The sequence below is a fragment of the Megalobrama amblycephala genome, linkage group LG6 (assembly GCF_018812025.1).
Source record: "Megalobrama amblycephala isolate DHTTF-2021 linkage group LG6, ASM1881202v1, whole genome shotgun sequence".
Lineage (NCBI taxonomy): Eukaryota > Metazoa > Chordata > Actinopteri > Cypriniformes > Xenocyprididae > Megalobrama > Megalobrama amblycephala.
In genome coordinates, this window is record NC_063049.1 from 23,243,190 (window position 1) to 23,263,083 (window position 19,894).

At 36.4% G+C, this 19,894-nt stretch overlaps 1 protein-coding gene across 6 annotated transcripts in view; it reads right to left on the reverse strand.

The window, feature by feature from the left end:
* Positions 1-416: 416 nt before the first annotated feature.
* Positions 417-19,894, reverse strand: part of ncam2 (neural cell adhesion molecule 2) — a 241,160-nt gene continuing 221,682 nt past the window's right edge. For 3 of the 6 annotated variants that reach the window (XM_048193488.1, XM_048193491.1, XM_048193490.1), the window contains 3 exons: positions 17,644-17,818; positions 6,034-6,241; positions 417-2,217 (listed from right to left, as the gene is read on the reverse strand). In XM_048193488.1, the coding sequence (XP_048049445.1) occupies positions 2,103-2,217; positions 6,034-6,241; positions 17,644-17,818 (498 nt within the window). In that variant the 3' untranslated portion in view covers positions 417-2,102. Of the gene's footprint in view, positions 2,218-6,033; positions 6,242-13,470; positions 14,401-17,643; positions 17,819-19,894 lie in introns of those variants that run through there. The other 3 variants (XM_048193489.1, XM_048193492.1, XM_048193493.1) reach the window with 2 other exon arrangements.

Sequence of the window (19,894 nt, forward strand, 5' to 3'; positions counted from 1 at the left end):
TAAAAAAAAATTTCAGAATGCCGCAAGCGCACCGCAGGTCATGTGACAAGAACCAACTGATCAGCTTCGGCCTTTCCTTATCAAAACATCGAAAGCTCAGCCGAACAGCTGATCATAGCTTCATCTCCATAAATATATCTGCAAGGGCTAGAAATCAATTTATCCTTTGCCGAAACTTCCTACTCCTCGTGGAGAGCGCAGTTTATGGTTGCATAGCAATGACAGATGTGGTGCGGCCGCACTTTCCACGTGTTTTTAGATGCGATATGTGAACGGCCCCTTAAAATACTGCCTATGTAGGCAGCTCACTAGGTTTTGGAACACAGCCTTGTCTTGTGTAACTATCATAGACTATGAAAAGTGTTCTTTAACACAAATGTGTGCTATATGTTTTAAAAAAGCAGAGTCCAAATGGCTTAAACTTTTCTATTGGGACACTTTTATTTACAGAAGAAAAATTACACTGGATTACAAGAATTCCACAAGTACAGTTGGGCGTATGGAGTGCTCCCTTTAGATTGCTGAAAAGAAATGGGCAACATTCCACAATGTTTTATCGCGCTGAGTGTGGAGAGCCTGGTGTATATGAAATGCAATGCTGAAATAATGCAAAAAAAAAATTTTTTTTTTTTTGCATTATTTCAGTTGTTTGGGGTAATTTGCTGGCTCAAACCAAAGTCAATATGCTGAACATGAAGATGGACATCAAGACTTCTTTCTGAAACTAAAATGAGCTTGCGTCTATGCAGTATGCCATTTCCATCCTTATTATTGCAACACTAAGATCCTGATCGCCTGCAGACCCCTCTCTCATACAACCAAAGCTTCCTTCCTCAAATTGTCCCAAAATGGCATGGATTTGATTACCAAAACAGCTAATCGTATAGCTAAAACCTCTGTGATGCATCTGAACTGACCTTCTTGGCCACCAGCCTTTCTTCAGCTCTAGATAACTTCATCAGTTACACAGAGAATCTTTACATTGATTGCCAATTTTGATGAACATAATTTGTCATCAGTTATGTGTGATGCTAAGACAGAACCTGGAATGAACCATATTTTTTTCTGTTGTGAAATGTTCCAAAGAAATAACAAGTATTTACATCAGCACACTTGAATATATATTTTTCATACTTTCCTAATCCTTATTTTCATTTACGATTTGGCAACCTCTACTTTCTTTATGCCACTCTTTATCTTTTTACACTCCGTGCTCGCTATCACACACCCTCACAAAAACACGTCCATGCTCAGACACACACACACACACACACAAACTTGCACACGCTTCTAAAGGAAATGCACTTTCTTTTTTTTTCTCGACAAGAAAGTATGACACATACGATGCTCCTCTGATTCTGATGAAACAAAAGTGATGAAAACAAGGACATATTTTCATCCACAAAAACACTTGTAATCTATGAGAAATTCATTGTTCAGGCTGAGTTGGGCCTGTGTCAGAGCTCAATACCAGGACCACCCATGTACCATGTTCTCAGTTTGGGGTCAAGTGTGGTTGATCCTCACTTCGCTACTGAGCATTCAGTAATTTCTTTGCATTTGGGTGAGACATATAGTAGCAAAAAGGCTAGAAAGTAAATACATTACCCAAACAGTTACCCAAAACTACAACACGGACCGCAAAAATAGGTGGGGATTTTCCACGCGCTTAATTTCGAGTGACGCATTAAGAAGCAATGTTTTTGCGTAACCACACTGGAAAAGTGCAACAGCCGGATTCCAAAGAAAGAGGGAATGAGAGAGCAAGAGAAAATGTGAAGTTTACGGTGTAGACTCAACCTCTTCAAGTAACAAAGAATCAGACTCAAAGCAACAGCAAAGCCTTGAAAAACAAAACCCAAAACAAGCGAGAACAAGCACAAATAAACAGGAGCCTGTCTGTTGAGCGGCAACCTCCAAAAAATGTTTCACAAAGCAGTTATCGCGTGGCCTCTTCTGATACCCCGGCGAGGAGTCTCTAACAAACGATCTTACAATTGGTTGGCGTGTTCTTGCTTGTATTCTCATTAGTTTGCTTGCTATTGGTCTCTGGGTGGCTCACTTTGCATGTTTTTTTTTTTTAGAGGATAGCAGGGCCTCCATTATGCTTTACTGTCCTCCTGTGTCATGTGTAGGCTGTTGTCACCATGAACTTTGATCTCGATTGTGTCGGGTTTCAGAGTCTCCTTGCCGTTTTCCTCTTTCAGTGGCAATTTCCTGTCAGGAGAGAAGAAAGGTACACAGGTGCACAGTGGTCAGTTTGACAGAGTGGTCAGAAACACATTTTCAATTAACAATTGGACATTGTGGTTCCCCCGAGTCTGAAATTGAGACTTGGGGTGCTTTTTGCAGACCAGAGTCTATTTGGCACCACAGTTTGATTTGTTTGGTTGGTTGGTTTTATGAACTTTATGTACCAATGAGATGCTTGAAAAGGTGGCTTCGGTTCAGGTTTGAGCCATGCACCCAAACTACAACTACTGTTCAAAGGTTTGAGGTCGGTAGGATTTTTAAAATGCTTTTAAAAAGGCTGCATTTCTTTGATAAAATATACTGCAATATTGTAAAATATATTACATATAATTTAATTTCTATTTTAATATATCATATTTAAACATTTTATTTAGTCTTTTGATGGCAAAGTATTTATATAATTTTTTACCTCTAATACACCACTATGTCCAACTGGGTTCAGCATTCACTTAGTGAGGTCTGATCGCGCTCTGACAGCAGAAGTGATGTCTAGCACTCATTGAAGTATATACGCGAGACATCACTAAGCGAGTGCTGAACGCATTTGGACATAGTGGTGTATTAGAGGTAAAAAATGATATAAATACTGTTCGTTTTCTCACACAAACCGATCGTTTCGTGTCTTAGGACATCAATGTGTCGTCACGAGCCGCAGGGTTTAATTTGGATTTGTCTGTCCGTGTTTATTGACTTTGTGTTACCATTCACTTGCATTATAAGACTGACAGACGGCAACGGTTGGAGTTAAAAATCATCATTTCTGTTCTACTGAAGAAACAAAGTCACCTACATCTTGGATGCCCTGGGGGTAAGCAGATAAACATCAAATTTTCATGTTTGGGTGAACTATCCCTTTAACATATCTTCATTTGTGATCCACGGAAGTAAAAAAAAAAAAAACTAAAGTCATACAGGTTTGGAACGAAATGAAGGTTAGTAAATGTTGAAATAATTTTCATTTTAGAACTAAACCTTTAACTAGGAACAAGTTATCAGTGCATGACATATTTTTCAAAGAAAAATAAAGTCTGTCTTTGCAATCTTTAATTAAAAGTATCAACTTTTCTGCCTTTCTGTTTGGCTCACCTCACCAACTTTTTCAACACCTACTTATCAATGATAAGTTATCTTGTTTCACTCGAGAATACTTTACATCACATTATGGAAGTAAAAAGTACATTTTATGTTGACTTTAATATCACCCTATAGGTTTATAAATGTATGTTTTCTGGGGGTTATTTGTGTAACCCTCTTGGGCCACAAAGTGAACATTAGGCCCTGTGGCGGCTCGGTTGCATCTGTGCATTATTTCTAAGCCCTTGTGTGGCTCTTCATCACATGGGATGACATTAGAAAGGATGTTTCACTGGGATCATCATTACTCTAATAATATTACTTAAGTCTAATCCGGGGCCTTTGGGGTGGTATGGGGAGCATATCAGATGAATGCCATAGTTCATGTGCTAGAACATGAAAAGGATCTTACAAGCCTTGCTGCTTGTTATCGAAGCTAAATACAATCATTGCCCTTAATCTCTTTGAACTTTTAGCCAAGTAAACCTGGCAGGACTTGAGTTTTTCCAACTGCTAAAGCAGTGCATAACTACAGATCAGTCACCCTGCAAACCAAAGGATAAAGTCTACACAGGATGTCAAGAACTGTAAAAGCAATAATAAAAAGAGGATAAACATACAATTCACAAACAATAAACCACAGATTGCGTAAGTCAAATGATTGTGATTCACAGTAAACAAGCCGATAAGCCTGTACACTAAATACTCCTTTGACGTACATGCTCAATAAATAAAGACTGGTTTACTGCTACTGTATTACTGTTGTTCTGTCACAGGCTAACTTGAAGACTTTGTACTGCAGCATGTTTTACTATTAATTGTGGTTAAGTTAACATTATTTTTTAAAGTAACACATTACAATGTAGTATTACTCATTATGTGAAAATGTGAATTGAACTGAATTGAAGTTATAAAAACTAACTGATAATGTTACATCACAACATTTTATGCAAAGTAACTCATCAAGTTATTTTTTCTAACTGATATCTGACTGAAACTCTCTGTTGAGTGGAAGTGATAGACTTTGCTTGCTGCCTTTTTGAACTTTATATTTATATAATATGCAATGGCATATGACATTTTCATACTTATAGAACATTTATATTTACATGGGAATTAAAGTTACAGGAAGCAATGCATCATGTACCCAGACCTTTAAAAAAATAATAATTTGGTTCGTTCTGAGCAGAATCAGTATTTTAATGTTTCTGGTCATGCATTCCTTCTGTAACATGTTTGATTAGAAAAAAATACTGGTTAATAACATTATTTATATAACTATATAACTTTGGCAACACTTTAGGGTCCAATTCTCACTATTAACTAACTATTAACTAGGACTTTTGCCTTAATAAACTCTGCCTCAATAAACACTGTGGTTCTGCTTGTGTGGTCTACTGCTTATTAATAGTTAGTAAGTTAGTTGTTAAGTTTAGGTATTGTGTAGGATTAAGGGATGCAGAATATGGTTATGCAGAATAAGGCATTAATATGTGCTTTATATTTACTAATAAACAGCCAATATCCTAGTAATATGCATGCTAATAAGCAACTATAGTTAATAGGTAGAATTGTTCCCAAAACTAAAGTGTTGTCATAACTGGCATAACTTTTGCTTCAAATTGTCGGCAAAAACTCATACAGTAGCTCCACCCGCCTCACATTTTGGAGACCGTCTTTGCTTGTTTGCAGTGCAAGGGTAAGTGAAGAACTGGTTCTTTAAATAAGTACTACATTTTCTTTACTCAAAAAACACAATGTTTGCAAAGTTAATGTTTTGTGTATTTGAGGAGCAGAGAAGAGTGTTTTAGTCTGGTATTCATAGCCAATACAGCCTATGCATAGAACTTCATCTTTTATAACACAAGATTTTGGCCTAATGTATTAAACAACAGGAAAAATTGATCGCCCACACAGCTATAATTAACTTGGTAACCTGTGACTTGATTTTGGTTATTTTGATGCTCCCCCAACAAACTTATAAGAAACATTACAATTACATGTCAACTTATTCTACTAACTGAACCATAACACCTAACATTCTACTACAGTGATAATCTAGTTATTAGAGTTAGTTGACATGTAGTTGCAAAGTTACTTATAGACTTTAAGAGTGTCTGAAGTGGACTATCGAAATAAAGTGTAACCAAAGCCAAAAAAAAAACTTTGACAACATGGTGTTTATTTATTTAAAAAATACAGTTTTTTTTTTCCCCATTTCCTAAAAATTAGCGGTTCAACACTAACCTGCTATTTTCGCTAGTTTGGTTTCAAAACACACCATGCTGGATATTACCTGTCATTCATTTTCACTTAAATGTAATGCTTTACTGGTTGGTGACATATCTTCAGAAAAACTCCAAAAGCTAATGCCAGCGCATTGCTATTGCAACTTACCTACGACTTGACTATCACTCACGATGGATGCGTCAATGTCACATTTGCATAGGCCGTACTTTTTGATTTCATGATTAGTTGACTGCCAAATTAAAACATTAAACAGAATGATAAAATAACATTTTTAACCGGTTAATGGTAATTTAACCATATAAGCGTTTCGGTTCAGAACGATTAAACTCATTTTTGTTTATGTTCCTGTTAAAATTTAATTCAATTCCGTTTTCTGTTTTCATTCCAACCCATCCCTGTTGTTAACTAATAAATGTGAATACAAATGCAAATAACTGATGCAAAAGGGATACTCACAGGTAGGCAGCTTTGCCCTCCTCTAGCTCTTTGCTCTTGCCGCTTGTGGCTGTCTTTTTGCTGCAGAGCTTGCGGGTGATACACATGAGCAGGCCGCACTGGCGCAGGAAGAAGCAGCTGACGTCCACTAGCACGAGCAGCAGCAGCAGGCCAGCTAGCCCCAGCCCAACCACTGCTCCCAGGCCTAGGCCGCTGAACAGCGAATCTGCTGAGACAGGATGCAAACATAACCATCAATGATGGGCCTCGACAACACATACGCTCCTTTATGAGACCATTTGAAGAGTTTGGTTCCAAAATGCAATAACTCCATTTTGATTATTTTGAGTAAAAAGGCATTTTCTTTACCAAGAAAGTGGCAAGATGAAAACCACTATTTTCTGTTTCAGACTTTCACATACAGTAGCATCTTTTGGTTATAAAAACATTAAAAATTCAAATCTACAATTTTGATTTTAAAAAGTTTATTATAAAAACGTATTATTTTTTTCCAAAATGCAATAAATCCATGACACTTTTTTTTCAAAATGCAATTATTCCATCAATATAAAAGTTATTTTTCAAATTGAAAATACACAACAAAGTAAGTTGATTTACATATATGACAGAGTCTAAACTTTGCCAATATTTATCTTATATACAGACATTTTACTAAAAATACATTCAGCTGTCACTCCCAAAATGAATTCAACGGGTCATCTTGTTAATGTTATAAATTATTTGTCATTACCGATTAAAGAGTATCTGGTGCCACCACACAGTTAAATAAACACATTTGCCGAGTACACTGGTATTAAAAACGGCTTTTTAAAAAGCAGTTTTTATGTTTACAGTGCGTTCTGCAGAAAAAGGAGACTGGCGTTTGTCGTGTTTTGGAAAGAAAGGGAGAAAACGTTACAGAATAACACGACGGATATCGCATTTTGCGCAAAATTAATAAATTACTTTTCAATACCGACCAGATAGCTAACAATACTGATTTTGGCGGAAACTCAATTTTTTTTGAAAATGGCGTTTATTGCGTTTTGGAACCAAATTCTTCATATATTCATGACAAGTAAATATATAAGGTATATGCTGCATTTAGAATTCATAAAAGGATCATGTCAAAATTATTCTATGGTTATTTTTGACCAAACAACAGGGAGTCCAGAAAATATATAACAGACAGGTTCAGAGATAAATAATGTACAAATAAAATAATAAAATAAATTGTCATTGCTGAAACCATATGATTGTTAAAATTTAAAATGATTAGAACCAGGTAAGCAATTTAAAGAAAAGTCAATTAAAGCATTCATTAAACATAATATAATAAAACAGCAATCTTCTATCAACAACACAATAAATATAGCTATCTCGTGTAGTTTAAGTTTGCTTTAAGAACTTCAAGCTGATGCAATTTCATGACATTTTCTAAACTCAAATGGTCAAGACTTTGCATGAGGAAATGAGGTTGTCTGAGAAGCTATTTGGAGGGAAACATCCATTTTGAAGGACCATTGTGGGCAATGTTGTTGCCCTAAACACATCAATCACACACGCTGTTGAAAGTAGCATTGCCATTAGCAAAAGCATCCCAGAAGTCTGTGGTTTGATCTGGACACAGTGACAAGGCATCAGAGTGAGAAAAGCAACACGTGATAGATGAGAGAAGGAAAGGCATACTAAACAGAAAAGACCATTGAACAATTCAGTAGCTGTTCGTTCGTTAGTTTTTTTACTTTTTTTAATTCACATCTACCTCAACCAAGAGTGTAGGTTTGGTTCTACCATTTGGGGATACATTTAAATTTAACATAAAAAACAATGGTAACACTTTCCAAGTTTTCATCTGTTAACATAAGTTAACATCAACTTACAATGAGCAATACTTTTACAGCATTTATTGATCTTAGTCAATGGTAATTTCAATATTTACTAATATTAGAAAGAGATGTATTTGTTGATGCACTGTGAACTAACATGAACAAAAAATTAATTTTATTTTTACTAACATTAACAAATATTTATTATTAAAAAAAGATATTGCTCATTGTTTATGTTAGCTAAAGCATTAACTAATGTTAGCAAATGAGACCTTACTGTAAAGTGTTACCAAAAAACAAAAACATTAGGAAGATCCGTTAATGTTTATAATCGTCCATACTTAAATAAATCTATGATCATGACCTCAAAACTTCAGGTTAGGAAATCATTTGACCATCATGATCTATTGACCATTGTTCAAATGTCACCATGCAACTGCATATCACTTTCTCCATGGATGAGTTACGCTCAAAGACCCTGGTACAGTTTTACTTCTGATGCAAGGAGCACATGACCAACTCCACTGTGCTTATCGGCCAACACATCTGTTTTTCACCATCTTGTGCCTTGCTCTTCCTGAGAAATGTGTCCCAGCTCCTATAGCTGATTTGTTGTTGATTTATGACATCATTAGAAGCTCAATTTAGCATCTCGTTAATATCACTTATCCTGAAGTTCCACAAATGGGCGTGATCCATCCGCATCTGAGTTCAACGCACTCAATTAATTAAGTATGAACGGTGATTGAGACTCCGCAATGAGAAGCAATAACTCAAGCTCGATTGATTGTGTCTGGACGGCACCCTCACTCTGAAGGGAGGTCTGTGGGTGGGCTCCCAGCAGATGATTGACAGGGTAATGAAGCTTGTAATCATGTGTGGGGCTTAATGGCTATGTCACGCGGATACTTGACTAAGTAGGGCTTAAACAGATCCACGGTTTTCTAGTTTGGGAACATTTTACATGGAAAAACTCCCAGTGTGAAGTACAGGCAATAGGTGCAATCGAGACCCGGTTAATGCACTCTCTTCAAGGTTGTAGTACTGTATATCCCTCAGCCTTTGAGCTACACCGCTTAATCATTCAAACACTTACCTCTGCACTTACGACACCCATAAATGCTGAAAGCTGGAGACAGGAAAGCGTCTAAAAATAGACTTCACTCAAACCAAAGTAAATCTGTTATGAGGGGCTTCAGATTATAGTAAAATACCATGGAAATGACAGCCCTTACATCATGCATAGTTCAGTAAATGTTTGCCAAATACATTTGATGTGCTATGACAGTCATTATCCTAATAGTATGAATACTTTGGGCCAAATTTTTTTTTTTTTTTTTTTTTTGCCATGCCAGCTGCCCTTACCCCAGTCTTCAGTGTCATGATCGCTCAGAAATCATTTTAATAAGCCAATTTGCTGCCCAATAAACATTTCTTATTATATTAACATTTTTATGGAAAGAATTTCTTAAAAAAAAAAAAAAGTCTTTTTGAACAGTAGCATTGAGCCAATATAATAAAAATAACTACAATCCCCTTAATGATCAAAATATTGCATGATATAATTGCTATAACACATGCATACAATATCTGTTAAATATAAGTATAAATATATATATATATAAAGTGTTTCAGGGATTCATTTCCCTTTAAGTTAACATGAAATTAAAACTTTTCATTATTCATCAGTGTGTTTTATTCCAATGAAGAAAAAAAAAACAAAAAAAATAATAATCTTTAATTCTAAACTACTGTAATAACTTCATGTTCCTTCTTGGCTGTCAATCCCAACTTTTCCAACTCTTCTGGTAGAATTTTTTTTTTTTTTCATAATCTAATCAGTTCCTGATGGATAAAATAAAGCCCTGTCCTGTTTTTTAATGAATATTTCGTTTGACTCAATGCAATGATTTACAAAAGTAAATAGGGTTGTGAATGCATTTCATATTAAATGTCACATGGAGTCAGGAAGAAGTCTAAATTATGAAATTCTGTCAAATCAGAGAAAACTGCTCCTAATATTATAATTCAGTGAGATTATGCACTTGAATCATGAATAGCCAAGCAAATGTTTTGCTAAACTCATGAATAGCTAAGCAAACATTTGCCAAATGCATTTGATGTGCCATGAAAGAACATCTTTTTTTGTTACCAAGCTGTTAAATGGCCCAAATACTTCTCCTAGCACACATGAAATGCCACTTTTATAGCTTTCCGGGTTGTATTAAGTGGATACATTGAGCTGACCAGTGACAGTTTGGTCCTTTTTACTAATCAACCCATAAAACCCAAAGAGCACACCATAAAATGAGACAGTTTTCTTATCTCCAGGCTGAATGGCTTCTTTCTGGAGTCCTGAGGTAATTTAAAGCTTTGGCCATTATGGAAAAGGTCTCTAGTTTTAAGACTCTTCCTCCTCCCCTCACCCTATGCTGGCCCAGCAACCTCTGCACTACCTACACAGAGGACACAAGCCAAGCATGACTCCATAATGATGGTTTAAAGACTCTGACGCTCATTAAGACGCTATGCTTGACGAGCAGAAGGGACCCTCTAGCCGTTAAACGATTAATAGACCGACTGCCGTCAGGATAGCCATTATCAGTGGCAAAGATGTCTTTGCGCAGCATGAGGTTGGACTGATGGGTCAGAACGAATGAAATGGGTGTCAAGTGGCACCAATTAGACGTCACTTTTCCATACTTTTAATAGAATTCTCTGACATTTGTAGTGTATATAGGAAAATTAACATTATCGTAACCATTTCAGTGGTTGGTCATGTACGAATGCAACATAATTCCAAATGAATGTAATTATTCATTTGACATACAAATGGAGGATCTGAAATAATTTTGCTGCTTATAGTTGTTCTATTTGATTAATAAAATTTCTTTTCTTTTTAACACAACAATCTTGAAAGTACATATTACAATAGACTCAGTTCTCAGAGAGCACAATCACATTTACGTCATGGATTTATCATAAATAGCTGCCATTTTCACCCACAAAGTTCACCCAAAAATGAAAATTCTGTCATTATTTATCCACCCTCATGTAGTTTCAACCCAGTGAATTTCTTTCTTCTGTGGAACACAAAATAAGATATTTTGATGAACATTTCAAATGTTTTTGTCCAAACAATGCAAGTCAAGGGTCTAAATAACATTAAATCCCATTTATTTTTGCTATATCCAAAGGAGGAGACATTTTTTTAAAAAATCTTTTCATTTTTGAGGTTATAGGCCCCCATCTGTGCAATGTATTTTCTTTCCCTGTACAAGAGACACATTGTTGCTTGTGTTGTTTAAGGAAATGTCTGATACCTTCTGATTTATGACTTCATATACCTGGCTTTAGAATAAATAATTATACTCTGGCAAGCTGGATGGACTTCGCTTATTTCTCTTCCAGAAACAAAGAAGAAAAAAAAAGCTTATTTATGGGTGGTGTGATCAGCTGTAATGGACAGCAGTAAAACAACAGGTCCATTTTCATTTGCCAGAATCTTTTCCAGCTGGAACAGTCAACAAAGAGCCATTCTAATCTTATAAGATGTCAAGCCACATTAGGAAATAAAGGCCTTAATGGACTGAGTTTCAGACCCTTTCTTTTAACGAGAACAATATTGAGGTTTTTGACATACCCATAAATGAAATGCAATGTTCTATTGCCGTGTAATGAGAGAATGGGGAGGGCAGCACATAGAGATGATCAAGATTAATGGCCTCCATTGACCTGACTTCCATTGATTTAAGATCGTCTTAATTAGGTCAGGTATGCCGTGAGGGTATTAAAACCTCTCAACTTTTTTACAATTTACAATGAGAAAAAAAATTTCATCTGCAAAGCATTTTGAGATCCTAGTTATGATTCTGTGCAGTGAACACATAACAGCAAGGCATGTTTTTACATTTTTTCCAAAAGAAATAAAAACCAAACAATAAAAAACAGTTAACTGGGATGATGCTTTGTGGACAAGAGAGGATCAGAGACAGACATATTACCTTCTATAAACTCAAGATCACTTATGATATCTGTTTTCATTGCTTCAGAGAAAAGTAAGGAACTTTGTCATTACTGCTAAATAGCCCTTCAGTATTGACAAAGGCTTTTCAATATGTTTTTCTTTCCTTGATTGTTTTACTGGCCAATATTAAATTTGAGACATTTACTGATAAACCAAATTATGCACACAAAATGTTTTATATGTTAGTGTTCGACATTAACTGGTTCACTGGTACAAGGATAAGTCATGATTAGTGTTAGGAATCTGAGCTCAGAGGCTGTAGTTATTGCATCAGAGTAAACTAAGTTTATTTGAGACATTCCGACGAAGACTTCTATACTGCTTTTGACATTAATTCAAATCGATTCTTCAAACATGTTGCATCAGAATAGCACAGAATATCTATAGTTATGGACTTCACATTTCATGGATCTCAAAATGCACTCTTCAGATAACAGAAAATAAATAAGCTTCTGACTACAGCACGCCACTTCATCAAATCAAGATTGCAATACTGCATACACAGTCAAGAAAGTTCATTCTTACTATTTGATAACATACACTACCGTTCAAAAGTTTGAGGTCAGATTTTTTTTTTTTTTTATGAAATTAAAATACTTATATTCAGCAAGGATGCAATAAATTGATCTAAAGTGACAGTAAAGACTTTTACATTGTTACAAAAAAATGATTTCAAATGAATGCTGTTCTTTTGAACTAAAAAAGTATCATGGTTTCTACAAAATTATTAAAGGTGCTAAAGAGGATCTTTTTGTCGACTGAGAAACCAAAGACTGTTACTGAGTTTTTGAAATGAACGCATGCACAAGAATTTCGAGGGAACGCCTCCCAAAACTCGTGCACGAGTATTGGAACATGAGTGTTTACCACCGGCATTCGCTGTGTCGTGTTAGTGGATTCATTATGTCGGACTCACCGCATGTAACTCATAATCTGCAGTTGTTACTCCTGTCTCCTGACAAAAACATTGCATGCGGCGCCTGTGGAGTGTGGAAAGTTACTGGAGAGCGCAGCCACGCTCATCTCTCACAAGGAACGTCATGGCAGTGATTGACAAGCCAGAGGGCCAATCGTTTACGCGATGATCGCGTAAACGATTGGCTGATGTTTTTAAGGCCCTACCTCGTGCACAGATGATGTATATTAATATTATTACTTTCAGTGCACCTAATAAATAGTCTTTTATCAGTTAGTAAAGACAGTTTCAAGTAATATTGCAAAAATGTATAAAACAAAACATCCTCTTTAGCACCTTTAAGCAGCACAACTGTTTCCTATATTGATAATAATAAGAAATTATGCTCTAGCAGCAAATCAGCATATTAGAATGATTTCTGAAGGATCCTGTGACACCGAAGACTGGAGTTCTGCCATCACAGAAATAAATTTAAATTACAATAGGGTCCTCACACCATCTGTGCTCGGGCCCTAAATATATTTTTATATATTGTAATAATATTTTACAGCATTTTTATCATATATATGCCTTGGTGAGCATAAGTGACTTTCAAAAACATTTGAAAAATCCTGCCGACCTAAACTCTTGAACATTAGTGTAGACCTCAAGCTGATTAGTCCTGTACAATGACAAGGAACAATGACTGTTAGCTTAATTCACTGTATTCATATGCATAACTCCTTCATGGCAGCAACATTCTACACAAATATTCATATTTACAGACTGCGCACGATTCCAGTTACTGATGTTCTTTCTCATCGATACTGAGAATATACAATAAAGTGTCACGACAATGTCTGGTGTACCCAGAGAATGAAATTAATGTGCATTATATTTTGACTCACTGCGAGGGAGAAACCTTGTTTTTGTTTCTCACATTACGGGCAACAGAAAGTCGGCCTGTTTGATTTATGATACCAGTGTTTAAAAGTCATATCAATTTGAAATCCTACTTGACTCCATTTAATGAGTGCTGCGTTCTATATCTTTGTGTGCGTGTATCAGCAACATCATTAAATGCATTCTCTCAAGCGATGCAACTGCTGACATTTCCCATAGTCATAATAAACCAAAAACAAAAGAGCCTGTGGATGCACAGAAGATGGAAAAGCCCTCATGCTGGTGGCTTATACTGTGTCTCTAGTAAACACCAGCAAAAAAGGAGCTAATTAAACATAAAACTAAAGGTCTGATCGCTACAGTTACAGGTAGAGAGGAAATTAGCCACTTAGTTTTTCCTTTCTTGCCAATAATATGTAAGACCTTAGTCTTACATATACAAGGATAGTGGATAGTGAAACAGGAGAGATCAGCTCACAAGCATGGGCTCGGACAATAACAAGAATGCCACCAGAGTCTGATAAAGAGCAATGACTAGCAAGCCATTGGTGAGGGGTAAAAAAAAAGTCCCTGGCTCAGTCTTGGGCTCATTCCAGGTAAGGTGAAGATGGAGTAATGTCAACACAGACACAAGCACAGCAACAGTGACAGAGAAGCTCCGAAGACGGTCACCGTATGGATGGGCTGCACATGTGGACGTCCACGTCCGGTTGGAGGGGGCTCGCAACACTGATCTGCAATGAGATGGAGGGGAGAGGGAGCGGGAAGGAAGAGGGAAAGACATACGGTAGGTGTGTGGAGCCAGCAAAGGATGCAGGATGGTTACACACGCAAGAGAATGAAAAGCAGTTTATTCACCACACCAGAGCAGTGGGTTAAAAGAAAGGATGATTACAGGAGTGGAAATGAGATTATTTTGGCGCAGGTCAAGGAAATAAATAGGGATGAATGTGACAAAAATGTTGACATATGAGCGAGGAGCGAGTGAGCAGTCCAAACCAGTGTCCGTTGTAAAGGTTTGTTTGATTGAAAGGATCGTGGGGTGTTTATATGCACACAGAAAAGGAAGTTTAGTGGCAGTTCATTGCAAAACAAAAAGCCCAGCGATTTGCGATGTGGCCCAGAATGCGTTGCATAATTCATTAGGTGGGAATTGGAGAACAGGATTGTTTAGAGTGAAACAGTGAGACGAAGCACAATAGAATTATAAATAAGAGCATGGGCCAGTGGGAATGAAGGGGGGCAGGTGGAGAGGGAGAGAAAAAGGAAAGGATGAGGAGGAGTTGGGAGAGAATATACAAATGACATCAAATTACCAAGGTAAATCCAAGCTGCTGAGGAGCAGTACTGTCAACACACACACACACACACACATTCAGATGTACACCTATGCATGCACTGACACTGCATCTCAGAATATTTCACATATAATTGGACAAGTCCAGACGCAATTTAAATATCATCTGTCAATATCATGGCATTTTATGGGACGGTCCTTTTGTCCTATCAGCTGACTGTGAGACACATCTATCTGTCTATCAATCATGCTATGGTGGCAATGTCCCCACATCTTTATGAAATAGCTTGCAGCTACTCTTTTGTGTTCGTCAGTTGCATCCCCTAATATAAATTCACTCACGTACAACTGTAATTTTGCTTGGTTCATTAAAACAAACATTGTTATTAGAGCAGGTATGAGCCTGAGACCTCACATACCGTACTCACATACAAAGCAAAACAATTACATTGACATCATTATGTATTCTCTATTCCAAACATCTATCAAACTAAATTACAAATTCCCTGGATCGACAGTACCAGAAAGTTAAAAATAAAACAAGTCCACAACTTACTGTATAAAGAGAACTTGAAATTAAATCATTTAAATGATGAACCTAAATCATGAACCTACCCTGATTTTAGCCCTCTTATTTGAAAGCTCTGTTTTAAGGGGCGTGTCTGCTGTGAGACTTCAGTGTAAACGCCCACTGCTGTGATTGGCTAACATTTTTCCATTTGAAACAGCCAAGTATTACTCTCTCTTTTAGTGCGTTTTTACTAAATACAGCTCTCAAGGTTATGAAATGCGACTGATTTACCAAAGAATCCACAGGAAATGTACCTAATAGCATATTCCTAGCATAAGAATCCTTAGAAAGGTAATGTAATTTTTGTCCTGTTGTTTTGCTCTTCTCTCCTCCTCTCACTAACACGCCGGTGGGCGGGGCTAAAGCTGCAATGATGAAGAAGGCGTTGATTTCTTCTGCAGCGGCGGGGTTTCACACATTCCAGGATCAGTCGTTCAATGGGTCTGGTGTCAATAAAAGCTTTTATTTGACTAACAAGGAAGTTTTCAATTCTGAAACTTACAGGATATTCTTACAGTGTAATGACCTCGTATATATCAAAAGCTCAAGGAAAAGCTGATTTCTCAGTTCATGACCCCTTTAAATGATGTTTTGCAGTTAATTTCATGATCCTATTGTGATTCATAAATAGGTTTTAAAAATAAATAGATAAATAGATATTCTAGATTTAACTTGGAAATTTGCAAATGCTCTTCTAAAAAAATCAAAAAATCAATACTTCTGCATCACACAGTTAAAGCGTATCAGCACAGAATGTGTATGTGCCTTTGTTATGTGGATATTAATATGTATTTCTTGAAAGCCATGTTTATATCATATGGGATATGCCGATGGTATGACAACACAGTTTTTCCAACATACCACCGTTACCATTAAAATGAATCCTTGGCCAGAGAGAAAGCACTATCAAAATGGTGTTTTCTATGTATTTACCAACCAATTCTCCTATCACGTGTTAAAAACACATGCTTTTCTGTTTGCAGTAGATTAAGTGTCTATAATTTGAGTGTTATTTTAAACCAGAGGAAAGTTTTAGCATGTTTTTCGAAAAAAGATCTCCTTCCTGAGATTCCGCCCACATAAACACAGCGGTATTAAGAATAGACAAGCAATCAACAGACATTGTTTTCCATTTAAAAAGCATTATAAAAGTATTATTGTATTACTGATGGAGAAAGCAAACTACTTCTATCGATTTAGCTATCAATTTTACTATTTGCACCCAGCAAATTACCATTCATGCTTACACCATTCAGAGACACCCATCGGCTACCATGGAGCTTTAGACTGATCCTTGAATGCTTCTGATTTCATTTAACCAGAGATCTGTTGGGACCCAGTCCCAGTCCAAAAGACTTCTTATAAAAGCATGACTTTAAAATAGATCACTGCAAACTATAGGATGTGGTCAGTCAGCTAATCACAGTGATATGGAGGCACTAACAGACGGACAGTTACTGTAGGGCCCGTTCACACCAAGGATGATAACTATTAACAATAATAATAAAAATATAGTTGTAAAAATCATTCTAAATGTAAAAGAATAGAGTACACACCACAACTATATAACGATAATGGCACAGAAGAAGAATATCTTTCACAACAATTTTTTTCCATCTGACGAACGATAAAAACATTGATAGCCAATCAGATTCTATTCTGCTTTAAAAGCGCTTGAGTATTTAAAGTAGCAGATGACATAACTGCAGTGAGCACTCATAATAAACAGAACAATAACATGTGTTGATGTGGATGCTAATATAGTTATTGCTATAGTTGTCTTTGTATTGATCGTTCTTGGTGTGAATGTGCCTTTTTTTGTAGCGATAATATCTTTCTCATCTCTTTTTCCAAAGGGAAAGGGACAATTTGCTCCTGATTAGGACACAGAATTGGTTACAGCACGTTTGATTCTGATTCTGAGATACATGAGCTCCATCAAGCGTGGGCGACTGGCAAGTGTAGCAGAGCATATAATTATAATAGGAGACATATAATTTCAGCTATAGATGTTGTGAGTGGGTGATGAAGTACTTCAGTAGGTAATCGGACTCAATTTGTCATATGAAAATGAGTAATACTTTCCATGTGTTGTGGAAGTACGTGTACCTGTGATATCAGGTTTCTGAGGCATGGAGAACTTCACAAAGGTGGGTTCAGACAGGCCTTTGACGTTGCGGGCGGTGATTTCCACCTCGTACTGCGTGTTCCACTGGAGCGGTTGCAGCAGCACAAAATCATTCACACCTGGAACCAGTTTTGTCATCCACTGCTCTTCCTTGTCCTACACAAAACCACAAGTGTTTCATAAAACATGCACAAGCATACAGTATAAGCATATGACTATACATTTGGCTTTAGGGGACAAAACTTGTTTGAACAATTAGCTCTCACAATATTTTCATACACACGACAACTTGTTGGCATAAAAACATCTCGTTTTTGCATGTGAGCGCTCACAGGTTTTTTACACAACATCTGGCTTTGAACATCTGCGTAAAAAAACTTTGCAAACATATGTGTGAATGCACAATTAGTGAATAAGACCTGTTGTTTTATTTACAACAATGGCAAAAGGATATTGTTCTCCTCAAGGGGTGAAATGAAACAGATCACATTTGTTTAGCTATGTAAATTCACTTATATAAAGTCAACTCCAGAATTATTGGAACCCTTGTTAAATATGTTTAAAGGGGGCTTTGAAAATGAATCTACATTGTTTATCCTTTTGATCTTTTTTATTCAAAAAATTCACAACATTGTAACCTATCATTGAAGTAAAGCAATAGAAAGTGGGGGGAAAATCTCATTATGAAATAAATGTTTTTTTTTCTATTTCATGTTAGCCACAATTATTAGCCATAATTGCAACATCTCTTTCATGATAACAGCTCTGAGTCTTCACCTATAATGCCTGATGAGTTTGGAGAACACCTGACAGGAGATCAGAGATCATTCCTTCATGCAGAATCTCTTCAGATTCCCAGCTCCATGTTGGTGCTGCTTCTCTTCAGTTCACTCCACTAATTTTTGATAAAGTTCAGGTCAGGAAACTGGGAGACGGCCATAGCAGAAGCTTCATTTTGTGCTCAGTGACACATTTTTTGTTTTGATTTTGATGTTTTTTTTTGGATCATTGTCCTGATGGAAGATCCAACCATGGCCCATTATAAGATTTCTAGCAGAAGCGGTCAGGTTTTGATTTTTTATCTGTTGGTATTTGCTAGAATCCATGATACCATGTATCTGAACAATGACCTCCAGCAAAAAATGTCCACAACATTAAAGATTCAGCAGTATATTTAACCATAGAGATGGGGTACTTTTCCCTTGTTTGCACCAAGACCATCTGGTGGGTTTGCTGCCCAAAAGTTTTAAAAGTTTCATCTGACCAGGTCCCTTTTGAAGTTCCATTCTTGTCTGACAACTGAATATGCTGGAGTTTGTTTTTGGATGAGAGCAGAGGATTTTTTCTTGAAACCCTCCCAAACAAACTTGTGGTGATGCAGGTGCTGTTTGAGATGTTTTTTTAGGCTTTCTGACTCCAAGACTCAACTAATCTCTGCAATTCTCCAGCTGTGATCCTTGGAGAGTCTTTGGCCACTCAAACTCTCCTCCTCACCATGCATTAAGACAAGATAGAGATGATTAAGGGAATTTGCCCTTTGTGTTTACAGCCCCACTTTATATTAGGTGGCCTTAACTACTATGTACTTACATTTAAATGAATCATTTGATACAATTCACTTATTGTACTTATATTTTAAAAAATACCTGCATGTAATTACATCAGTAACTAATTTCAGTAACTACTTTTATAATTACACTGTTGACTCATCTCTTACACCATAACCCACCCTTAAACTTAAATAGCAGCAAAAGTGTTTTGCAATACAATATGAACACAATAAGTACATTGTACTTATTTTTGGATGTAAGTACGTAGTAGTTAAGGCCACCTAATATAAAGTGGGACCCTGTTTCCTCATATGTTTACTCCTCCTGTGGAACAGGAAGTCATGGCTGGACAATTTCATGCTCCTAGTCACTCTAGTGTGCTAAAAAGATGCAAATATGGATGGGAATATACTTCAGAGATATTTTAGAATTTCTAGGGGTACCAATAATTGTGGCCAAAATTCATTGGAGAAAAACATATATTCATATATTCAAATAGCTTGAACAACATATTTTAATGATCTATTAAGTAGTTAATTGGTCACATTTGTTATATTTAGGCATATCTGGCAATTTGTTTGCACAATTTGGTTATGAATTTTTTTATTTTATAAATGGCACTTTATATCAATCTTTTTTTTCCCTGATGGATGGAAATCAAAACATAAGGCTATATATTAAG